The 17,933-nt window shown below is 46.1% G+C and overlaps 2 protein-coding genes across 2 annotated transcripts in view; both read right to left on the bottom strand.

The window, feature by feature from the left end:
- Positions 1-1,768: 1,768 nt before the first annotated feature.
- Positions 1,769-8,866, bottom strand: BLOC1S2 (biogenesis of lysosomal organelles complex 1 subunit 2). Its single transcript, XM_060033615.1, has 5 exons — positions 8,770-8,866; positions 8,290-8,406; positions 4,830-4,949; positions 4,050-4,154; positions 1,769-2,724 (listed from the first exon to the last, which is right to left on the bottom strand). Exons 1-5 carry the CDS (start codon positions 8,864-8,866, stop codon positions 2,693-2,695), a joined length of 471 nt encoding a protein of 156 aa, XP_059889598.1. The 3' UTR covers positions 1,769-2,692.
- Positions 8,867-11,259: 2,393 nt separating this feature from the next.
- PKD2L1 (polycystin 2 like 1, transient receptor potential cation channel) overlaps positions 11,260-17,933 on the bottom strand; it is a 34,127-nt gene continuing 27,453 nt past the window's right edge. Inside the window, 10 exon segments of the mRNA XM_060033464.1 lie at positions 11,260-11,403; positions 12,083-12,206; positions 12,458-12,576; positions 13,350-13,476; positions 14,628-14,749; positions 14,959-15,057; positions 15,914-16,034; positions 16,332-16,513; positions 16,696-16,863; positions 17,543-17,771. Coding sequence (XP_059889447.1) covers positions 11,260-11,403; positions 12,083-12,206; positions 12,458-12,576; positions 13,350-13,476; positions 14,628-14,749; positions 14,959-15,057; positions 15,914-16,034; positions 16,332-16,513; positions 16,696-16,863; positions 17,543-17,771 — 1,435 coding nt within the window.

Below are 17,933 nucleotides of genomic sequence, written 5' to 3'. Positions count from 1 at the left end.
TAAGTGTCAGAGTAACAGGGAATGAAATTGAAAAAAGGAATAAAATAGGGGCCTTGTATGCATGCTAGGAAATCTGGCTTTAGAAAACACATTCTTCCCAAGTGCACATGGAACATTCTCCAAGATAGATCATGTATTAGGCTACAAGTCTGAATAAATTCAAGAAGATAGAAATTATATCAAGTATCTTTTCTAAGCACAATGGCATGAAACTAGAATCCAGTAATAGGAGAAAAATTGGAAATTCACAAAAACATGGAAATTAAATAACATACTCTTGAACAACAAATGGACAAAAAGAGATCAAAAGGAAAATCAAATGAAACAAATGAAAATGGAAACACAACATACCAAAACTTGTGGATATAGCAAAAGCAGTTCTAAGAGGGACGTTTACAGCTGTAAATGCCTATATCAAGAAAAAATAACCTCAAATAAACCTCAAGGAACTAACATTACACCTCAAGGAACTAGAAAAAGAACAAACTAAGCCCAAGGTTAGCAGATGGCAGGAAATAATAAAAATTAGAGCAGAAATAAATGCAATAGAGAAATGGAGAATAATGAAACTAAGAGTTGGTTTGGAAAAGATAAACAAAACTGACAAAACTTTAGCTGGACTAACCAAGACAAAAAGAAATTAGGACTCAAATAAATAAAGTTATGAATGAAAGAGAAGACTACAGAAAGACAAAGACTATGGAAGCAATTATCTGCCAACAAATTGGACAACCTAGAAGAAATGGATACATTCCTAGAGACATATAACCTACCAAGATTGAGTCATGAAGAAAAAATCTGAACGTCAATAATATGTAACGATTTTGAATCAGTAATCAAAACCTCCCAACAAAGAAAAGCCCAGGATCAAATGGTTTCACTGGTGAATTCTAACAAACACGTAAAGAATTAATGCCCCCCCAAAGAAAAAGAATTAATGCTGATCTTTCTCAAACTCTTCCAAAAAAATTGAAGAGGGAACACTCCCAAACTCATCTTATGAGGTGAGCATTACCCTGATACCAAAGCCAGATAAGGATACTGAAAAGAAAACTACCGGCCAATATCCCTGATGAATATAGATGTAAAAATTCTCAAGATACTAGCAAACCAAACTCAACAGCACATTAAAAGACATATGCCATGATCAATTGGGATTTATCCCTGGGATGCAAAGATGATTCAACACACACAAATCAATAAATGTAATATACTACATTAATAGAATGAAAGATTAAAACTGGTAATTTCAGCTCTATCTTGGGAGAACCCTATATCATAAATATAATTGGGGATGTTGTCCACTTTATGTATATCAATTTCAAAATGCTAGTTTGTGTCAGGATGTGTATCTGGCTAAATGCTTCAAATCTTGTATGAAAAAGTTATAGAAAGTTTAATAAAGAGCCAAAGAGAATTACATTAGACTAGTTCACCCTCAGAAACACAAAATACGAAATATTTATTAAAAGTTTGGTTTCTAAGTTTAAAAAGTCTGGCTTTTTCAAAGAGGCCAGGAGAAGTCATGAAAGAAATCTAAGCAGGAGAAATGTGGCCAGTTTACATTTTAGAAAGATTGGTCTGCCAGCAGCCTGGACTGCAGGTTGGAGGGATATGTAAGGTAAGACCACAGCAATAGTCCAGAGAAGAAGGGGATAAATGATGGTGGACTAGAACTTAAATGGTGGGAAATGACAAAAACAGAATTAAGAACTCTTTTGGAGATGGAATTGGGGACCTCAGGCACCTTCCTAACCACTAACACCCAACTCTGGATTTGGTTGACTGTCTTCCAAACTAGACTGGTCAGTCAGTATCCTCCATCCACTGATGTCTTTAGTCTGAAAGGAAAACAGGTCCCTGCGAGCCCCCACTGACCCTGCAGACACAGTAGGAAGATATTTTATAAAAATGCTTTATTTAATGAGTAGCAGCCCGAGTGGCAGCCCTACCTCCCCACCTAACACGTACACACACGTACACATCCTGTCCTTATATTTCCAAAAGGGAGCACATGCCAAGATGATATCCATCCCCAGCCATCTGACTCATACACAGAACAGACAGGAGGGGCCCATCACATACACCAAACTATTGCAACAACACTCCTTTCACTGTTTCTCTTCAGTCTAGAAGACTTGGCCTGAAATTGTTTTAAGATTTTCTGTTATTTGCAATGTTATGGAAATGTAAATTACTGACATTCACAAGGTGACAAACTGTCAAGAACAAGACTGTTTTGTTTTCCTTTTTAAATTTAGAATCTTGTTAGCAATACATTACATCCTTAATAGAAAAAAACAACCAGTTACGCAGTAACTCAAAAACCAACCATTTGAGAAAATAATGTAGTAATCAACTGCTACCAGGGAAAACAGGCCTGCTCATTTGATTCTACTGGCAAGTCCAGGTTTATGCAAATTTGAGAGAGTCTCTGTCCTGAATGGATGATGAAGCATTCAAGTAAAAGGTAAGGAGTTATAAGCGTGAGTTTTTGAGGGATTCTGACTCAGAAGAAGTTCTTCCAGGAGTAGCCACAGTCCTTCAGTTTACTCCAATGTTGTGAAGTTTCTGGGACAACCAGCATAGCTGCCTTTTGAGGAGTTTTGACAATTCATCAGCCTCAAGATTCAGGTCTTATAAAACATTCTTCCCACATTAAAAAAGACTTTGTCCCACAGGAATAAGTTTTTCATCGCTTCTCCAGCTTCTTGTATTTGGCTTCTGTAGGGGGGAGAGGGAGAAGTTATACCTTTTAAAATTGGCTCTTACAAAGATACTTTTCAGTTAGCATTTCTAGGTAAATTCAAAAACGTCTATTACATTAAAAAATATCTATTAACTTCAGTCCTCTTAGCTGTCCAAACTGTATCCAAATTATAGGCATACCTATATGGCAACTCTCATATTAGCTAAGGACAGATATTTGGATATCTGTCCAAATATAATCAATGTGCACAACTTAAGGAGTCAAATATACACACACAGAACTGAGCACCTAACATGAGTTCCCTAAGCTCTAACCCTATCAACAGTACCTGGTCAGATGCTCCACCAGGGTTAAGCAGACCTACTGGCACTTGAGCCACCAGAAGCCCTACAAAGCACAGGAAATGGCCTCTCCAGGCTCTGTCCCAGGCACCCTCTGAGAGCCAGACTGGGACTTTCAAGAAGTATGTTTCACCTTTTATTTTCTTATCCCTACCCCTCCCTCTAGGAAAACAATTTTGAAAGATACAGAAATTTAAAAGACCATCAAATAAACCTCAATGTTATGGATTCCCTTTTTCTTTAAAACCTTGAAAGCATCTGGCACAAGGCCTTCTAAAGTTCACAGTCACCATTTAGTAAATTTAATTGTGGACAATGAAACTGCTAACTGCCACGCATGTCTCAGTCTGCTACAAACCAATCTTTTGAAGTAGTCAACTACTGTCAATGATAAAAATAAAATAATCTGTAAATTATATCTAGGCTAAAAACAACTGCATTATTTTTAATCATGGATATAAGAGCCAGAGTCAATTAACAAGGCATCAGTACTAGTGCCAGTTTCCTCCTTAAAGGAAAAGTAACCCTTCAAGAAAGCCTCGATTGACTACTCTGTTTCTTAAGACATGTATCTACGTTATTAAAGATGCTTCAGCCTGCTGAACCACAATAAAGAGCTTGAGCTTTGTAATCAATCAGACCTAGTTTGAAATACAGCTCTTCTATATACTAGCTTTGTGTCCTTAAGCAAGTTATAACCCCTTCAACCACAGTTTCCTCTTCAATAGAATGGGGATAAAAATCATGTACTTACCTCAGAGACTGAAGGATAAAAAACATAACAGACGCAAAATATTAAGAACAGTGCCTGATATATCATTAAGTACTCAGGAAATGTTATTTTATTATTGTCACTAATAAAAAGTTACTTTCAAGAGGTTTTGTGAAGATTAAAATAGATCACGGTAGGCACATCATAAATGTTAACCATCTTATTATATAAGGTCATACTGGCAGGAGGGTACTCATCAAATCAAAACAGAAATAAAAATGGTTACCCAGTTTTTTTGAATACGCATCCAACTTGTAGGCTGCCTGCTCAAGAGCTGCTACCTGCTCCTCAATTACATTGATCTGATCCAGATAAGGCTGTAGTCCAGCATCTTTAAAAACAAAGACAGACCACAGGTTTATACAACATCAACAAGGAGTGCAGAAAAAAGTGGAAAGTAAGCATGCTAGTGTCTCTCCAGTTCTGCCTAAGACAGAGTGGGTGGAGTGACATGATTCTGATCACTAGCAGGCAGACGCCATAGAAGACAGTAGCTAGCTGATCAGGTATGACGGTGACCTAAACAAAGTTAAGTCTCTCTCATCTACTGGTTTTCCTCTCTTAAATTCCTTGCTCCTCAAGCAATCTTTACGTTACTGATTCGGTTTCTTGGGTACTCCCAGACCAAGAAGGAGAGCCCTAAAGACAGGGAACACAAGTATAAGTCAATGGGGAAATATATTCTACCAGTCTAAAGTAGCATTTTCCAATTATAGATGTTCTGGTTTTCTGTTTATAAAGTAGTCCTTTATAGGTTTCACTGTTAAATTAATTCACTGTTTTTCCAGGAATAAACAGATCAAATCAAGATTCAGAAGCAGAAATAACCATACCACCAAAGCATGCTAATCCTCATAATGGAAGAAATTCACCTTAATTTTCTAATTCACTTTTAGAAAATGAGCTCCCTGAGGACAGGGGCCATGTTCCCTTCCCTTCTCCACTGCCCCAAGCACAAAAGAACATTAAATACAAACACGTTTAATTGTAAAAAATTATTACTTACACTTCTGGTTTAAGTCCTTTAAGTTTCTACTAATGTTTATAGCAATATCTTTCATTTCAAGATACTTCAGGCTGGTTAGTTTATTCATATTTTCCAGAAGCTTATAGTCTTCACTGGTGGCTTTAAAACAAACAGAAGAAAAAAAAAACAAAACAGAAGATGTGATGCCTTTAAGATCTTTTTAGATAACTAGAATGTGGAATTAACTACCAAATGGTAGTTCAAGGCAGGACCTAGGGATTGTCAAAGAAGCAGGCCACTTTTGATCTATGACATTTATACTCAGCCTATGTACTCTAAATGTCTAAGCAGAAATTCAGGCAACAATCAGCAAACTATTTAAACCAAATAAAATCCAGAAGCTTCAGGATCTTAGTTAGAAAGGAAAATGATAAACTCATGTACCAAGAAAAGGGAGGTGAAACAGTCTTGGTACTTCTACAACATGAAAACATATAATTTGGCAGACTGCAGCATAAATACATATATATATCAAAATATATATAAAGTCAACTAGGACCTCAACACTTCTTAGCAACTCATTTATTACTTGTGATTCTGTACTCCATTTTATACACTGGCTTCCAAACCATTTGCCTGCTTCTCACATCCTCAATTCCCTTCCCCATCCCTACTCAAAGCAAATGGCCTTTACTCCAACTTTCCCAAAAGCCAAGCCCACTTACATAAACTGCCTCAATCTTTCTGCCTCACTTCCAAACTTCTCTGTACCCCAGTGTCTTCTCAAGAGGCAGAAGCGTTCCTGTTCTCGCCACGACAGCTCCTCCTCCTGTGCGCCGATCCCAACCCTTCTACCTCTTCAGGGCCTCTCTTCAGTATCTCCTTTCCCTTGTCCTTCCAAACTCTCTCTCCATCCTGGCACCTTCCTCTCTATCTAGAAATATATTCCGGTTTCCTCCAGCCCAAAAGCACTCCCTCTATTGTACACCTACATCATTTGCTCAGTAAAACAAAGGAGCTTCACTGCTAACCCTTCTGAAAGAGTAGCTTACACTCACTGCTTCCTACTCCTCACCATTCACTCATGTAAACCCTTCCAGTCTGGTCTCTGTCCCCACCACCCAGAAAAATGACAAGCTGCAAGGTCATCAGTGCTCTCTGAACCACCAAATCCATGGCCTTTTCTCAGTTATTATACCCCTGGGCCTCTCCATAACATCTGACACTACTGATCTCTCTCTCTTCATGAAACACTCATTTCCCTCGGCTGCTATAGCATTTTCTAACTGCTCTTTTTGAGTTTCTATACCAGATCTCTTCTCATCTAACCCCCTTAACTATCAGTTCTCAACTTTCCCTCAGCTGTGACACATGGCTGATGTTTACATGGGTGGCACATTTCCATGGGCATTCCCAGGGTTATGCTAGCTTCCTTTCAAACTCAAAAAAGTATCTGTATAGGTAAGAATGACAATCATAGGGAAATTACAATCCACTTAAAATTCATTTTGTAATAAATCATTTGGAAACCTAGGGACTTTAAGTACTGTTAATAAAAACAAATTAATTGCCCAGTACAGGCATTCCCTGAGATTTTAGTCCAGGTCCTCTTACCTACCTCTATGGTCTTCCCTGGCAGTCTCATTCTGCACAGCCTCAACTCACTCTGCTATGCAGGTGACTTCCAAATCTGTTTCTCCTGCTCTGACCACTGTCTGAGCTCTGGATTCACATGTTGAAGTCACCTGGATGTCTTGATAACAGTCACCTGAGTGTCCCAGTAATAACTAAAATCAGCCAAGTCAAAACTGAAAATATTATTTTCACACTAAACATGGTTCCTCTTTCCAACCTGCCTATTTTGGCTGATGACACCACCCAGGCTTAAAACTGCAGACACATCTTAAGCTGCTCCCATCCCTTAACACCCACTTCAACAAGTCCTATAAATTCCACTTCTATAATGTTCTTGCATCCATGCTCCCCTCCCCATTCCTTTTACCATCACTCTGTCACAGACGGTTACTTTTCATCTGAAATATTGCTCTTCTGTGTCTCCTCCATATCCATACTCTCACTGCTATCAAATGAGTCTCTCTCAAACAAGGGTCACACACTCAAATACCCAGGAGCCAACAATATTATGTAAATGAGTGAAGCAAGCCAGGTGTTTGCATTTTAAATGCAAGATTACTCACTTCTACAAAGAAATACACTCTCCCACTTCTTGGAACCTATGATCCTCTTAGTCTATCATTTACTTTACCAATTTTGATAGACATTGGTACAGAAAACCATTTCTGTACCACTACTAAAAAAACAACAGTAAGAACAGTAATAAATGGCAACTGACACCAGGTCTCAGTTAAAGGGAGAAAACAGGGAGTAGTTGGGGACAAACTGCACAGCGCTGGTCCATTTAAAGGAGACAATGCCCAACTCTAGCCAATTAGAGCCTTGCAAGAATGGGGGACTACTACTGCCAAATCTTTGGAATTTTTAAAGAAAAGCCAAAAAAAAAAATCTAGATTTTGTTGCTTGGTTTCTTTTGCTCAGAAATAAACAAACAAATAAATAAATAGGCTGTTGGAGACTCAACCCCTCCTGTTCTGCACCAAGCATTTTCCCATACATTCTGGTTCATACATTTAGCTCACAGCAACTTCCTGGGGAAGTGAAACAACATAACAACCTTTATGAAAAGCCACACTGGACCAGACTTCATTTTTTAGATCCTCCTCCACACGTGGGTCATGTGTTCACCTGGAAATACACACTGGACCAAAAAATTAATCATGTCCCAAAGGGTGGGAGAGACGAACCTAATAGATCCTTAAATCTGCAGGTCACTCCCCATTTCCCGGTAACCTCGTAAATACACCTGCTTAGCCAACAAACTGCTTGCTTATACCACCTCACTCACCAGTCATTTCCCACTTTTTGGCCAATCAGTCGCTTTACAGCCCTGTTCAAAATGCACCTCCCCCAAAGGAGCACTTCTTGATGAATTCTTTTTTGTTTTCTCAGCCTCAGTCTACACTACGGAGGCCTGCAGGGCTGTATTAAGTATTCTTATGTGTTTCTGTACCAAATTTTTTTTGTTCAAGTACAGTTGATTTACAGTGTTGTGTTAATCACTGCTGTACAGCAAAGTGATTCAGCTATACGTATATATACATTCTTTTTTCTTTACATTCCTTTCCATTATGGTTTATCATAGGCTATTGAATATAGTTCTCTGTGCTATGCAGTAGGACCTCGTTGTTTATCCTGTGTTGCTGAAGGTAATTCGTGAATTTCTCCAGGGAACGGATGGACTTCTTTCCTACTCATTCCTGACCTCCCCAAACTTCCACCAGGCATGTTTCGAGGTGTGTGGGGTTAGGGAGGGAGCCGCAAACTGACGCTGCTAAAGCACCTCACAGGCCTACCAGGGCCAAACCCCAGCTCCAGCGAGTGGTGCCTGGAACTAGCGGAATCAACCCGGACCCCGCCTCACCCGTCAGTTCCCCAGTCAGGTAAGTTGCCATCTTGGAGAACATGTCCCGGCAGAGTTCAGTGATGTCAGCCTCAGCGGGCTCCCTTGCTTCCTCAGCGGTCTCCACGGCGGCATCATCTGGATCAAAAGAGAACGAGTAAGTGTCCCGCCCTGCCCTGGTCCTAATCCAGCCACAGGCGCCTCTCCCGACATCCCTCCACCTGGCCTCATTGCATCAAATCGGCTCCATTCTCCATGTGCCGTAATTTCGAGTCCCTCACTTCGTCCCTGCCCCACCTGACACGCCAACTCTGCTCCCTTGCACGGCCTCAGCTCACACTCTACCCCGCGGCCAAAGCTTCTCAGTCGCCCTGACAGGACAAACACGCGTACACACAGGCGCGCCCCTCCGACCTGCCCGCTCCCGCCAGGCACCTCGGGCCCGTAACCCAGAGCCCCAGGCCTCCCACTGGACACTTCGTCCCCATCCACTCCGCATACCCCGAACGGGCTCCTCGCGGTGGGTCTCTGGGACACCCTCGGCCGCCGCCGCCATGCCCGGCCCCGTGCTGCTTCTGGTTCTGGGATGCCTGCGCATGCGCGCCGGGCGTCCCCCGCCCTCCCCGCCCGGAGTTCATTGCCCTGTGATTCTGCGCTTCTGGGCTAAGCCATACCGCAAGGAATGAGTGATAGCCAAGCGTAGGCACCAAGCCGAATTTGAAGCTAAAATAAGCTTCGTGAGTCGATCAGATGCCAAGAGTCCGATGTCTGGAACAAAGGATGCGCTCAATTCTGCGGCCACTCCCTGGCGGAATCACTAGCCTAGTAAGACCTCTCTGGGATGGGTCGAGCCCAGTGCGGCCTGCTGACTAAAATGACCGGAGACAAGTTAGCCCCTCCCCAGAGAATCCTCACCCCGGCTGCTATTAGTCACTGAAAGACTGCTCAAGGAATCCTTGCTTTTGAAGATAGTCTCATCTAGGCTCTGGGAAACCTTCGGGCATTATCCCTGAGCCGAAATACTCTCCCTTCCTATGTCCTAGGTTAATATCGGCTCATTGGACCTTTTTTCCCAAACTTCAGTCTGGCACCTACATCTCTTGGGTTGATACAGCGTTTCTTTGTTTATTTACTTTTGGCTGTGTTGGGTCCTTGTTGCTGCGCATGGGCCTTTTCTAGTTGCAGCGAGTGGGGGCTACTCATCATTATGGTGCATGGGATTCTCATGGCTGTGGCTTCTCTCCTTGCGGAGCATGAGCTCTAGGCTTGTGGGCTTCAGTAGTTGTGGCTCGCAGGCTCTAGAGTACAGGCTCGGTAGTTGTGGCGCACAGGCTTAGTTACTCCGTAGCATGTGGGATCTTCCAGACCAGGGCTCGAACCCGTGTCCCCTGCACTGGCAGGCGGATTCTTAACCACTGCTCCACCAGGGAAGTCCTGAAACAGCCTTTCTTGAAGAAAGCTTAGATCATAACTTTTTAGGACTGAGGATACACTCTGGTTATCTTAATTGCATTCAGCTGTTTCACAAGACTTCTGGGTGTATAGATTGTATTTGATGGGATGGGAGAATGCAGGTGGGCGAAGGGAATGGATGAAAGAAGAAACTGGAGAGCAATGGAAGGTGCAGAATGAGGGAGGGATAAAGGTCACAGGGGCAGAGAGAGGGGATAGATATCAGGTCTCAGGATGCAGGCCTATACATCCAGAATCTTGGTGTAGGAGTTTTTTGTCTTATTCCTACTTATCTTCCATCTGCACTCTCACTGCCCACACCCAACAGCGCACACATGCACACACAAACACACACACCATAATCTCTTCACTCTAAGGACCAGGCCTCCCTAGGTCACTGTCTCCACTCCCTCCAATGGTAGTGTCCACTATTTCAAACTATTCCTATGAGTCAGAAATTTTTCTTTCAGAACTCCTGGGGCAGCCAGCTTCTTCACATTGTCACTGCCTCAACTCTACACCTCCCAGCAGGGATGAGCTTCCTCCAGCCCAGGTACAAGGATGGTTCACAGTTCCGGACTCTCTTCTTTCCCCTGCAGTCCCCGAAGCAAGTGCAAAGTCCTGGTTTTCCTAAGGATTTTTATTGATAATCACCAGGCAAACCCACATTGTCCTATGGAAGAGGGTCAGAGTCCCCCACATTTTATCCAAATATCTCGGAATCCTGAGGTCATTTCTTTGCCAGCTTCTCCTCAGGCTCCATCTCTGTCCTGGTTTACAGCCCCCTCAGTGTTCAGTGACATGTCTGGAGGTAGGCTCTCCCACTGAGTCTTCCTGGACTTTTTTTTTTTTTTTGCGGTACGCGGGCCTCTCACTGCTGTGGCCTCTCCTGTTGCGGAGCACAGGCTCCAGACGCGCAGGCTCAGCGGCCATGGCTCACGGGCCTAGCCGCTCCGCGGCATGTGGGATCTTCCCAGACCGGGGCACGAACCCATGTCCCCTGCATCGGCAGGCGGACTCTCAACCACTGCGCCACCAGGGAAGCCCATCTTCCTGGACTTTGCTGGGGAAGGCTAGGGGAGGTCACCACTCCAACTCCTCTGCAACATTGTACTCTCCCCACAAGAGAAAATGTCCTCTCTGGCTTCCCCTTCTCTTTCACAGGGAAACCCTATAGGGAAGACATGAACCCCATGGGTACTGGCAGTAGATCTCTAGATGCACAGAGGAAAAGGTTCACTGGCAAGTAGGAAGACATCTAGATATTGCTGTTCTCTCAGCTTCTACTTTTTTCACAAATCATGGCTATCCAGATGCTTAGGAAAGTTATTACCCTCCTTTCCTTTATTATTTTTTATTGACTTAAAAAAAATCATCACAGCAGAGTTCAGAGGACAGGGAGTGAGAGGCCCAGCGGGAGGTATTTCACAGAGTTACACACAGAAACGTTGGCTCAGAAGGCCAGGCACAGGGCGGGACTCAGCAGCAGCAGTGGTGGGACCCGCTGCCCTAGAAGTGGAGGGCGTGTGCTGAGGGGGCTTATGGGGAGGTGGTGACAGAGGAGCCTGCTGTCTGATGCTTTAGGACCCCTCCCCCACCACTCTCCTGCCCGCCCTGGAGTCCCCAGGGGGCTGGAGTCACAGCTGGGGCTGCCTGCAGGTGCTCCCAAATGCCTTGTTCCCGCTGTTGGAAGAAAAAGTGACAGGTCATTTGAAGGAGGAGTTTGTGTCCCACTTTTCCTTTTACCTGGATCTGTTTCTCCAACCCCAGACACTCTCCTAGAGGCTAAGGCTGCCCTCAAGGCCAGAGCAACCAACTTCAGGTCTTCCCTCCAACCCCCACCTCCACGATTCACTGACTACTGGGAACATGTTGCCCCAGGAGCCTGAAACATTGGTCTTTCAAAAATGTTTTGCCTCGGGCTTCCCTGGTGGCACAGTGGTTAAGAATCTGCCTGCCAATGCAGGGGACACAGGTTCGAGCCCTGGTCCGGGAAGATCTCACATGCCTTGAAGCAACTAAGCCCGTGCACCACAACTACTGAGCCTGTGCTCTAGAGCCTGCGAGCCACAACTACTGAGCCCACGTGTCACAACTACTGAAGCCTGTGCACCTAGAGCCCGTGCTCCGCAACAAGAGAAGCCACTGCAATGAGAAACCCGTGCACCGGAACAAATAGTAGCCCCTGCTCGCCGCAACTAGAGAAAGCCCGCACACAGCAATGAAGACCCAACGCAGCCAAAAACAAATGAATAAATAAATGTATTTAAAAAAAAAAATGTTTTGCCTCTACCCACTGAGTGGAAAAGCTGGTAGAGTTCAACTGTGGGAGCCGAGAGGATCCAGGTGAGAGATCATTCACCATGCCTGGAAAGGGAGCCAGCTGCCCTTTCTTCTCCAGCGTCGGCAGCTTTGAGCCCATGGCATCAATCTGGGTCATGACTCCTTCCAGGACAGTCTCCAGCTGCACAACTCTCCTTGTGAGCCTGTGCAAGATTTGAGAGAGACCAAGGGAGCAGAAACGTGTGTGGAGGGCTAGGTGATTCCAGGGATAGGGGGTACAGAAGAGTGTGTGTCTGGATGGGAGCAAGGAAGGTAAGGCCCAGCCTTGTCAGGAGAATTAAAGGGGGAGAGGGGTTTTCCCTGGGGTAGTACAGGGAATTGGAAGGCTGTGGAAAGAAGCTCAAGGTAGGATAACATAAACACAGTCAGCCCCGGGCCCCCGGGCTGCACGTACATGTAGAATTCTTCTCCTGAAACCCAGCCACCTGCTTTGGCAGCCTCTGGACTCGACTCGCCTAGTGGGCTACTCACACTGGACCGGTGCAGGTTCTCAGTCTCAGCGGTGAGGGCCACCTGATCAGGAGGTCAGAGAGCAGAGAGAAGATGACTGGGAAGCCGTCAGGTCCTGCTCCATCACCTGCTCTACCGGGCTCGCGGGACCGGGCTTCGGGCTCCAGTGCTTGCTATTCCCCTTCCCTCTCAGACTCTGGAGACAACAGAATCAGAATGGTCATGCTGAACACAAAGCTGGCCTAACCTCTGGGAGAGAATCACCTCCACAAGAAACAAAACACAAGCTCCCTGAAGCATTGATGAATGAGGCGCTCACTAGAAGCCAACTCCGTTTGGGAGAGCAGGGACAGTGTCCTGGCACTGTTCCTTTTACCCTTGGCTTTTTGGTCTATACTGGATAGGGATGAAGCAGGCATAGCAGGGGCAGCTAAGGATCAGAGTTGGAGAACCCCAAGGAGGAGGCAGCTGCTCAGAAGGAATTGTCAGGGATTCTCAGACAATTGGTCCTTTTCTCCCTAAGACGACATTTTAGAGCAATGGTGATCAACCTTGGCTATGCACTGCAGTCACCTGGGGGGTTGTAAAAAGGACTGATGGCTGGGCCTCCCAACTCCCCCAGAGATTCTGGTCTAGGGTGTGTGGCCTGAGCATGAGGATTTTTTTAAAGCTCTCCGGGGAGTTCTAATATGCAGCAGTTTGAGAACCACTATTCTAGAGAGCTCTTTCCTGCCCATCTGTCAGAGGACTTCCAGTTTGGGCTTGTGTTCCAGGTGTGCTGGCAGGGAGGGTAGGGTGAGCAGTTTCCTCGTAGCCTGTCCACCAGCCAGGCTCACCCTTTCCTCCTCCAGGTCCTGCCGCATTTCTTCCTGCTCTTTCTCATCCAGGATGTGATTCCCATCTTAGTCAAACCTGGTGAAGGCAGCCGTGAGCTCAGTGATCTCATGCTCTATGTGCCCCAGCCTGAGGAGAACATGGTGGTAAAATGACTTCTGACCTGCCGTGGCTGGGAGCTTTCCGTTATGGACTCCCCACTCTTTTTTGCTAGACTCTGGCAAGAGCCTTGCTCTCTAGGGAAGAAGGGGGCCACACGAGAAAGCCAGGATATCCAAGATGTAGCGATTTGATCCCCCAAGAAATCACTTGAATCTATTTCTTCCTTCCCTGACTCCTGCTGACTAGGTTCAGGCCCTCATGATCTCCTAAAGGAATTACTGCGAAATCTCTTTGCCTCCAGATAACCTTCCCTCTCCCCCACACCCCCTGCCCTATGGTCTTCCCTTCCCCTGAAATCCATCCTTCATAATGCAATTAGAGTAATTAACCTTTCTAAAGTACAAGACTAAATATACCCCTTCCCTGCTTAAAATCCCTCCTGGGCACCCTATTCTTTGAATAGAGTAGTGGTGTTCAAGGCTTTTCCCAGTGTGACCTTAGCCCATTTCTCTGGCCTCATCTGCTCTGCCCGACCTTTCATCTGATACCTTGCAATGCTCAGCTACTTATTACTCCTGTGTATGTTGCTCAATTTCATACCTCTTGCCTTTGTATATGCTTTTATTACCCCATGCTCCCTCTCTTCTAGTTACTTCTATTGTGGAACTTGTTCAGTGATTCTGTTTATTTGCTTACAGACTCTATGAACTCCTGGAGGACAAAGACTTTGTCTCATTCAACTGTGTGCCTGGCTCACAGCTGGTGCTCACAGTATATTTGTTCAATGCTTGTTAATATGTTTGACTGGGAAGCAGGGAGAGGATGGCTAAGGAAATAGACCTGTGTTTGTGGGGGAGCATAGAAGTAAGATCAGAGTTTTCTGCTGATCTTAGTTGGGAATGAGGGACGTATATGATGATTAGGGTATCATTATTACACTAGTCCTAAGAGTTGTTCAACAAGGTCCAGAATATCATAGAACATTGTCAGAGTCCTTTAAACCAAGGGCACAGTTCTGAAGGTCAGGATCAGAGACCTATAAGCCAAGGTCAAAGGCCTGTAAGCCAAGGTCAAAGGCCCACTGTCCAATGTCAGAGGCTTATAGGCAAAGGATGTATGCTTGAGGGTCAAGGACTTACAGACCAATGTCAGGGAAGGTTGGATCTCTGGGTGCTCACTCCTTCAAGGTGTTGGTGAAATCCTCAAACTGGATCTTCTGCTCCCCACCCTGCAGGACCTTCTGCACGTCTGAAACCTGCTCCTTCCTCAGATGCAGCCTCAGGAGGGCCTTGTTGTAGCCCTGGAAGGGGAAAGGAAACAGGCACCAGTTCCCACAGCCTCCTCTTCATCTCTTACTCCCACGCCCACCCACAGGGTGACAGGATCCCAGGGATAAGCTGAAGGCACACATGGGCACAGGCCCCTAACCAGTCAGGCACAGACCAGGACACAGAGCCTCGGACCTGGGCCCTGATGCACATGTGTGGCTCAAGGAGACCAAGTAGTCACCTGTTTCAGGAGGTCCGAAAGCTGTAGCTCATCCTTCTGTCCAGCCAACTCCTCTTTGACCTCTGAGTATGTGTCATTGATGATGGCCAGAAACATATTCTGGAGGATAAAACAGGGACTGGGGTCCTTACTCCCAGACCCATTAACAGCATCGAGCCCATTGACCCTATTAATGTCCCAGACACATGTTCTAAAAGGGCCAGTGCTTTCAGCCCAGCTCTGCAGCCCACTAATCCCCACATCTCTGGGTCCCCAGAGCCCAGCCTTTCAGCACAATTCTGTTACAGATGGGTCATGCTCCCTCATCAACCGGTGTCCTCACTCAACTGCTGCAGTAACGACCACAAAGATACCCCAACATATGCCACAGACCCCCTCCATGTAAGAGTCCACCAGTCACTGAAGCCAGAAACTTTCCACAGTGAGAGTAAAATTGTGCTCTCTTTACCATCCATCCCCAATCCATGTCTGTATCCCCATCCACTGATCAAATAAAGAAACACACTGGCTTTCCTGATAAAAATCAAACCCAGATCTTTCATGGTTGGCAGGGAGAGAGAGCAAATACAAAACAGTGGTAGTAGAAAAAGCCAGAGATCCCCAGAGGAAGGGGAGTCTTAGAGAATAGGCGGAGAAGCTTCTAGAGGCAGTCTCTTCTCCTCATGAGGCACTTTTCCTTCTCCTTCCATCCTTGGAGGATAGGGGTTTGATTTTAGTGAGGGAGCCTGCAGATTTCCTTATACTGTGCAAACTGCCTAACTGTGCTGACCACACATTAGCCAGCTCTCAGAAGATCCGGAAGCTCTTCCCTCCCCCACCTCTCCACCCTTGATTTGAGAAACCCATCATAATCATTAGTGCAGAACATGGAGGGGGGTCAAACCCCCACCCTGCAGGCCATCCACGTCTCCACCCCTCAGGTTCCCAAATCCCCACCCCTCAGAGGGACCCTCACGAGGAGCACAAAGAAGATGAAGAAGACATAGGTGAAAAAGTAGGCTGGTCCCAGGATGCGGTTGGCGTTGTTGATAGCATTGTAGTCAAAATCCCCAAGGATGATCCGGAACTGAGTGAAACTTAGAGACCGGGGTCTGGGACTCACCCAGAGCCTGACCACAACGCTGACCCCATCCCAATTTCCTTCCTACTGCTCTTCAGTGAACTCAGACCCGTCCCTGCACCTCCACCCAATCTGATGGAGACAGAACAGGGTGCAGAGACACTGAGCACACACACCAGGGCTTCTAGGAACTCACACAGATGCTTAAGCACAGACACGCCCACGTCCACATACCCAGCTGCCCCAAGGATACACACATCCACAGAGCTGGAGGGTGAGGGGCCAGGGAGGAGTGAAGGGGCAGAACACACACATGCACTTGATGAAAGTGTTGAAGCTTTCCACTTGGGTCCCAAAAAGCAGGTAGCCCAGCTGGGCGTAGGCAAAAAACACGATGAAGAACATGACGGCGAAGCCCAGGATGTCCTTGGCACAGCGCGCCAGCGTGGAGGAGAGCTGGGTCATGGTCTTACTGAAGCTGATGTACTTGAATATCTGGAAGGGCCACGTTGAACCAAGCAATTAGGGAAGAAAACAGAAAAGCCTGGAACGGTCCATCCCAGGGGCCTAAGGGGGCCACAGGAGTTGCCACACCAGACAAGGAAAATGAGACAAGTCCTGAGGAAGGGAGAACGCGTGCCCTGAGGTGTTGCTGGGGGTGAGGAATCCCAGGGTACCTTGATCCAGGCAAAGAAGAGGTTGACAGCGTTCATGTTGTATTGTGTCTGCCAGAAGGCGAGGAACTCAAAGTCAGCATACGTGTTTGGCTGCTGCAGAAGCTTCCCCATCAGCCGATTCACCGCGAGGGTTCGGAATATGTGGAAGCCCACATCCACGATGGAGAGCTGTTACAACAGGACCCAGGGGGTGTCAGAGAGTCAAGAGGATCTCAAGGGAAGTTCAACAGTGAGGTCCCAGGGGTGAGCTACGGTGCGTAAGACAGGTGGGGAGAAAAACCACATCCTTCCCTGCTGAGTTGTTGACTATCTCAGGTTCAAAAGGAACAGGATAGGATGATTGGGGAACGTCTTAAAGCCCAAGAGAAGGCTTTAGGGCCAGTGGTAAATATGTAGGTTGTAAAGGACCATGGAGAAATGGAGCCAAGCAATTTTATTTCCCCCACCACTTCCCAGCCTTGGTCAGAAATTAATGTGTCCTGTTAATAGGAAGGTGACGAAGATGAAGAGGCAGAAAATTTTAATAGGGGTGAAGAGAAAAGGCGGGGGGGTGTCAAGGGAACAGGTCATGAAGGCAAGAGACAGAAGAGGAACTTAATATCAAGTACAAAAATAAAAGAGCAGGGCCTGGATCATAAGCCAGAGGGAGAGGGGATATAGAGACAGGATTTTTCCAGGGCTGAGCCAGGGGAACATCAGCCTTTGGTTTAGGGAGCTGTTACTCAGTGATTTGACCAGAAGTCACAAGGAGGACTTGGGACTCCAAAAGGAAGAACTTGGAGCCCCTATCAGGGTAGATTCCTTCCACCACCCCATATGTCCCAAGTCTAAGATATCTGTCTCTCACCAAGATGACCACCAGGTCCAGAATGTTCCAGATGCTGCTGAGGTAACGAAGCTGGTGGATGTGGAGCTCCAGGCTCTCCTCCACCACGTAGTAGAAGATGAAGATGCAGAAGATGATCTCACAGCCAATGATAAAGAAGTCCCACTTGCCGACACAGCGGATCAGCTTAACTGTGCAGATTTGCCAGGATGGGATGGTACCTCCTGTAGCTGGAAACTCCACCACCAGTCTGTGGGAGGAGGGGGAGATGTCTGGTAGGGCCTGGGCTGGAACAGTTCTACTCAACCCCTCCCCTCCCCACCCCCACCATAGGGTACAAGTTTAGGGAAGGGTCTCCAGCAGAGGAGAAGGGAATCAGGAGCCATGGATGGAGGGAAGGCAGGGAACGGGG

This window comes from Delphinus delphis, chromosome 16 (assembly GCF_949987515.2).
Source record: "Delphinus delphis chromosome 16, mDelDel1.2, whole genome shotgun sequence".
In the NCBI taxonomy this organism is placed as follows: domain Eukaryota; kingdom Metazoa; phylum Chordata; class Mammalia; order Artiodactyla; family Delphinidae; genus Delphinus; species Delphinus delphis.
Note: the sequence above shows the minus strand (reverse complement) of the source record. Positions and strands in the feature narration are given on the sequence as shown.